At 35.5% G+C, this 7,239-nt stretch overlaps 1 protein-coding gene across 1 annotated transcript; it reads left to right on the forward strand.

Annotated features, from left to right (window-relative positions):
- The first annotated feature begins 6,127 nt into the window (after nucleotides 1–6,127).
- LOC120000639 (transcription factor bHLH168-like) lies at nucleotides 6,128–6,773 on the forward strand. The gene is made up of 3 exons (XM_038848764.1): nucleotides 6,128–6,181; nucleotides 6,261–6,617; nucleotides 6,705–6,773. Exons 1-3 carry the CDS (start codon nucleotides 6,128–6,130, stop codon nucleotides 6,771–6,773), a joined length of 480 nt encoding a protein of 159 aa, XP_038704692.1.
- Nucleotides 6,774–7,239: the final 466 nt, after the last annotated feature.

The following is a 7,239-nucleotide window of genomic DNA, read 5'->3' on the forward strand; positions in this document are numbered from 1 at the left end:
TAAGATATTTATGACTTTTTTGAGAATGAGGGTTTTTAGAAAAAAGCTCCGTCTACGTGGGGACAAATCCCTCGAAAAAGGAGTACGCGGACTTGTATAATTTTATTAAAAAAGGATTATTGTTTAAGAGATGATCAAAAATAATATTTATGAAAGAAAAAATGAATTTTAATAAATGAAATGAATGTCCCACTTTTAAATTTAACGATAATCATTTTTAAGATTAAAGTCATTTTTCACGAGTGGGTGGTAAAATCATTTTTATCTCGGGACGACAGCTATCCCGATTGTAGAATTAAAACAAATATTAAATCAAGTGTTGGCCCAAAACAAAATAAAAATCCAACAACCAAAAAACGGTGGGGAAGGAAAGAGTAAACAAGGCTCAACTTTCCACAGGCCCAGCTCCAAAACAAAAGTTCTTCCTGCATGGGGACAGAATCCCTCAAAGGAAAGAACTTACGAGCTCAGGTCTTCTTGTGGATAAGTCACATTGCGGTCAAACGCACCAACTTCATATCATGCACAAATATCAATAGAAAACTATACAAATATTCATTTCACATCAGACAGGATTAACTTGAGATAGAAAAAGAAAAATAAGAGAAGATTGAAAGGTATGCCAAGACAACAAAATGAATCAAGATTTAGTGACAAGGATGACAGACAAAGGTTGAGAAAAAATTAGTAGATACAGCGTCACGAAGAATGATTCCAGAAAAAGGACTTTCAATGAAATCAAAACTGTATTTCCCTTATACCTCCCTAACTCTCTTTCTTTGCCTTACCGGCAGCCCCCCTCCTCTCTCCTTTTTGTTTACCCGAGCAACCCCCACTCACCAAACTCTTTTTCCTTCCTCTCTCTTACCACCTTCACTCCCTCATTTATTGTTCTACTCTTGCACATCTCCTTTGCTACGCCTTCCACTCTATTTTTTTTTCGCTATTTTCCTTTTATTCTCTCCCTTTTTTGCCTTTCTTTCTCTCTTCTTTTTCTTCTTTCTTTCACTCTACCCCGCCCCAATTTGCAGCCTCTCTCCCTTATTGTCTTTGACCGAAACACTCCTTTTATTCCCCTCTCTTTTTGTTGTGACTTCTCTTCCCCAAACCTCCTCCTCTCTCTGCCGATTTTTCCCTCTCTAAGACCAACCCCCACTTTTTTTTTGCTCTCTCCCCCTTGTGCGCCCCACCACCACCCTTTTATTTCAACTTTTTTCTAGGGTTTCTTTTTTTGTGGGTTTGACTTGTGGGCCTTGAGTCATGGACTTGTTGGTTTTATTTGTTGGCATTTGGATAGGTTTGAGAATTGGGTTTGTAGGTATGGGCAAGGAACTAATTGGATATTTGAATTGTGACACAAATTTGGTTTGAGGTAAAGTTAATTGGACTTTAGCAAAAATTCAATTGGGCTCTAAATTTGGATTTTTCACAATATATTTAAAAAGAAAATATTTTAATGAAATAAGAAATAGAAGCAAAAATGACCCAGACAAAATCCGGGTATTACAAAGAGCCTGGTGCAGGTATTGATGTTTAGTGACGGAATAGTTTTTCCATCACTAAATCTCGATTACCAATAGGCCTGTTAGGCTGTATGTCAACTTATGACGGGTTTTATATCATTGAAAATAGCAACAGAATTCCACTTCCGTCGCTAATTTGAATAGCCATGAACACATTTCGTGGTTAATCTTTAACAAAAGGGGATCCGTGTATTCCCTTCTTCCTCACAAACTCTTTCTGAATTTTCTTCTTACGATTCCTCACTCACTCTTTTTGCGTTCGAAGCAATTTTTAGCTTTGAAGATCTTTATTCGGTTGAGCTAGCTTCTTCGCTCATCTCCTATAAAAAAGAAGAAGGAGGTTCCTGAACTCGCTCATCTCCTATTCTCCTTCTTCTCAAATCTTCTCTCAGGTTATGTGACTATTTTTCCCCTGATTCTCGTTATGAAATCTATACATTTCTTAAACCTCAAATTTCAATGTTGATAGGTGACCTGTTCTATTTTCTATTGAAGTTCGAATCCTTCCTTTTTTGTGTGGTCTTTTCTTGGATTTTTTAAGGATTTTTTTTTCTATCTGAGCTGGATTATTTATTGGGCATACCACTACTATGATTTTTGTGAAAGTATGTGATAGAATCCATCAACATTGTTCATATAGTAGGATTAATGAGAGAATTGTTCAAACACTAGCATGTTAAGATAGGCTTGATGTGTTCTTTCATTGACTGTAAAGATCTCATATAGGTAAAGGTGAGATTATGTTTTTCCATGTTCAAAAGAACTCAGTTTTTTCCATGTGGATCTGTACTTAAAAGAAAGCTTTTCATTGCATATTTCTTTTTAGTTTTCTCCTGCCCCTATTTTGGTGGATCAGTTAAAAATCTCTCATTACAAGCATGAGGTGTTAGTACTAATTTAAATTTAAGTTTCTAATTAACCAAATGTTGGCATAGTTTTGATTCTGTAATTGTATATATCAACTTAGCTTAGTTTATTTTACTTGAATCATCTCTTTTTGCTTCCTTGCGAATCCTTGTTCTGAAGTGGAGACAAGTTGGGGATATTGATATTGCAATTGTTTGCTTATACTCTAATCTCTTGAATGGTTGTATTTGCTGGAAAATAGTTCTTTGTGAAGATTATGAGATTCTCGGTAGGAAGTGTGTATATGGTATTGTTGATGTTACTAAGCTCAACCCCTCTAGCACTTACTATATGGTTTTGCAGATGTCGGGTGACTATTTGAGTGAGCGCACTCGTACTCCCTCGAGTCGAGGGTGGATCGAAGGCAGGAGGAGGCGGCCCGGATGTAGGTGGATGTGGCTCAAATGCGTGCAGAGGCGTACTAGAATTTGCGGGCGGCAGATAAGAGAGCTAAGCTACAAGACCAAATGATGCAACAAATCTTTGTTCGGTTTGGGATGCAACCGCCAAATGATGACGTCGACGATGAGAAACACGATTCTGATGGGATTTAGATTATGGGGTTACAGTTTGTTGTAATATTTTTGACAATTTAGCTTGAACATAAGTTTTCTATAAATATTTTTATTACAAATGTTTGTGATGCATTTTAATTACAATGTACTGTCAAATTATATTATTAATAATTACATTTAAAATAAAATAGCAAAAATTCCAAATATAAATAAATTTAAAATTAATTTAAAATAATATATTAATGCTGCGATGAAATATTTCGTGACAAATTTACCACGATTATTCAGAAGGAAAATAGTTTTTATTTGCATAAGCAAGACTAAAATTCAATCAGGCATCATTGCATACCAGCCTCCCTAACACACCTACCCATGACCCACACTGAACCTTCACACAAGAAGCCATAACAATAGCATAAAAAGCACTAACAAACCGTGACCCACACTGAAACAACATCATTCTCAGCAAAAATAAACCAATTTTCTGAAAAAGTTTACAAAAAACTCGTACCTGCAAATCAGCAGAGACTTTGACCTCACTGATAGTGTGAGGGAAGACAAGTAAAATCAGAGAAATCCTTTGTAATCCTTTGTATCTCGTCAATGAGAATTCTTCCTAGTGAATACCCAACAACATTCCCGTGGATGTAGGCATTTTTTGCTGAACCACGTAAATCACTGTCTCTTATGTATGATTGTGTTATTTCTGCTGTTAAATCAGCAGAGACTTCGACCTCACTGATAGTGTGAGGGAAGACAAGTAAAATCAGAGAAATCCCTTGTATTCCTTTGTATCTCGTCAATGAGAATTCTTCATAGTGAATACCCAACAACATTCCCGTGGATGTAGGCATTTTTTGCTGAACCACGTAAATCACTGTCTCTTATGTATGATTGTGTTATTTCTGCTGTTAAATCCCCAACAAGCACCTCTTGCCCCACCTTGGGGTGCTTTGGATAAGAAAATTGTTACTATTGATAACTTAAAAAGAAGGGGTTTTCTTTTGCCAAATGGATGTGCTTTGTAAGGCAGTGGAAGTATCAGTTTCCCACCTCCTTTTGCACTACTTTTGGGCGTAGAAAGTATGCAGTGACAGTGCATGACCTTAAATCTTGCATTATGACTGCATGATGTGAAGTGGAATAAACCTAGTTAAATTCAAATGTTGATTGTAGGTTACCTAGAGGCAAGGTTGTCAAAATCCCGATTTTGATCGTAAAATTGTACAATCTTAGGTCAAGAATTCTATTCGAATCGTAACAAAATTGCAAATATGACATAATTGTTCGATTTTACTTAACAATTTTACCGATTATATCGATTTCAACGATCTTGAATAAGTGAGCTAGTTATCCCTTTATGAGCTATAAACAATAGGTTAATGGACAAATAACTAATGGCCAAATGGGCTTATATTATGGGCTTATGAGTCTTGTTGCCACTCCACATCCACACGGACCACACCTTCGATCCTTCACCATCCATCCCAAATTTAGTAACCTAGCCTAGGTCAATTCTCCAGCAAATCGCGTTTGGGAATAAATACATATCTTGAATTGACAGTTGCGGAATTGTGAATTCAAAATCAGCAGCAACTGAGTCGGAGTCGAGCTTGCGTACCTAGTAGTAGATTCAGCGAACATATATTGTTCCTTTTCCTATTGATTCTATTAAAACGAATCATGGGGTATGAACGGGACATGCAGTCTTGCAATATATTTGACTTACCAGTATATTTTAACGTGACAACTACAAGACGTGATTCCATTGCTTATATACTTTTGCGGCCAAGAACAATATTAATTAGTTCAACTGTCCAGTCTCAATCAATTATATTTTTAACGTGACAATTAGTACATGACTTCATGACTATTTGCACTTCATGAGTAAAGCGTAATAATGACATCATAAATGACAAATTACTTAACTAGTAATAAATAGTTTAATTAGGTTTCTCTTATTTTCTTTAAGAAAAAATATCTTTTAAAAAAAAGTACTTGTATATGTTAGGTAGTTACTAGGAAAATGATAAACATCCCAACAACATTTATCTCAAAAGTTTCCCAACTGTGTGTGTCACTCATTCATTAGGTGTGTGGTGAGTTGATATAGAACTAATTTGCTATATTTACAATAAAACCACTTAATAGGATTGAAAATCGCCACATTGTCAAACTTGCACAAAATTCAACACTATGACTAGGATCAACGTGGTGATTAGATCTAGGATCTCCTATAAGTACACAAAGTAAGGACTTAAAATAAGTACAGTTTTTTGACCATTGATTTAAGTTAAATGATTAGTGGGGCCCACTATTTTGGGTCCTACATGTTTTAAATCAATGGTGAAAACATGTGTACTTATCAATGGTGAAAGCATAATAATGACATCATAAATGACAAATTACTTTACTAATAAATAGTTTAATTAGTAAAGCATAATAATGACATTATAAATGACATGCACCCTATTTTTGTGAAACTCTATCGATTAGGGTTTTAAATGAACCATTTTATGTTTCAGGGATATTGTAGTAATTTGCCTTTTGAATTTTTCATCCTTTTAGAGTTGTAGCCGACCCTAGTGGTCATTAACTTTGATTTTGAGAAATATATTGAAACCCTAGACTTTAGAGGGTTTTCTCTCAAATCTGGTGGATTCTAGTGTTCTATTGTTGATTAAACATTGGTTTGATCTTCTTCTTTGTTGTTTTCGCATGCGTCATGAGTGTCACACATTGTTGTGATACTTTTAGGATGGATATTGATGGGATGTGTGGTAATGTTGTTTTAGCAATGTAGTTTTTATGCTAATTAAATTAAAATCTCTCCAGAAGAGTCTTGATTGCAGACTTGAATATTGTTCGTGTAAATCCAACAAGTTAGAATTTTGTGATTGTCTATGTTGTAGGACTCTATTTATGGTCAAAGATCAAATTCTATGAAACAGATAGTGCATATGGTCGGTGTCCGCCGCAATTCAAAAAAAGACCAAAGTGGTTTCCGGGTAATTTTCGTCTCTGTATACGTATGTACTATGTGTGATATATATATACACACACACACAGTCCATACATATAGAGAAACAAATAAAATTATTGATAATCATGCCACGAAACAGTATCAATAGCAGTGCATCAAGACATGATCGAAGTTTGATTGAGAGAAACCGAAGAACGCACATGAGGGTTCTTTACTCCAATCTCTCCTCACTCATTGCTCCCAACTCTTCTCAGGTCCTCTCTCTCTCCCCTCAAGCACACAAATAAACATTGACACAAAAAGGAAGACTAATTGTTATATTTGTTGTTGTAGGCGTCGGTACCGGAGTTGCTGGACAGGGCCACGGATTACATAAAGGGCTTGGATTCGAGAGTTAAACAACTACACCAAACAAAACAAGCAATTTTGACAGGTGAAGATGTTTCCATAACAAGTGATCAATATCAATTATTGGATGCAAACGTTGCGTCATCGTCATCATCAAGATCGGTACCCATCGTTGACGTTGGAGCATTTGAGTCTACTTTGGAAGTGAACTTGATTTGTGGTCCAGATGACATGTTTAAGTTGACTGAAGTTATTAGGGTTCTTGAGGAAGAAGGAGCAGTCATCATCACTTCTACATGCCACAAAGAGGGTGACAGGGTTTTCTATACCATCTATTCACAGGTATTGTGTATCTTCAATTGGTTTTCTTCACTTATAGTCATATATGCAATGCAAACATATATATATACATTGTTTTTTAAAATGCAGGCAATAATCCCTAGAATTGGTATAGACGCTTCAAGAGTACATGAGAGGTTGAAGATGTTGTTTTCTTGAATTCAACACGGGCGGAGGCATGAAGTAATGTTGGGATGGGCTCATTCTAAAATAATATCACATTAATCTATTCGAAAGACTTTTTGCGGGATCAGAAGACAGCATCTCCAGAAATATTTTTTAGAACTATTTGCAGTAGCACAACTAGTTTTAATGATATTATCGATGAACAACTCCTATGTACGTATAGACAATTTTAGCTATTAAAATAAAATATTGTAATGGGATGTCACTCGTATGTCTGAGATTAATACAAAATTATCTATGAAATATAAGTGCAATGTCATATTATCCATATGTCTTGGATTAACAACTTCTTAGAAGTGAATTCTTAAACTCACTTTCACATACTTTGAACTCCCTAAATAATGCAGAGAATCAAGCAATAAATCAAAGCGGTAAAGAATTCAAACAATATCCAGTTTCACTATGTTTGGAGAAGTTACAAATCGAGAGACTCACCAAT

The sequence above is a fragment of the Tripterygium wilfordii genome, chromosome 6 (genome assembly GCF_013401445.1).
Source record: "Tripterygium wilfordii isolate XIE 37 chromosome 6, ASM1340144v1, whole genome shotgun sequence".
NCBI lineage: Eukaryota > Viridiplantae > Streptophyta > Magnoliopsida > Celastrales > Celastraceae > Tripterygium > Tripterygium wilfordii.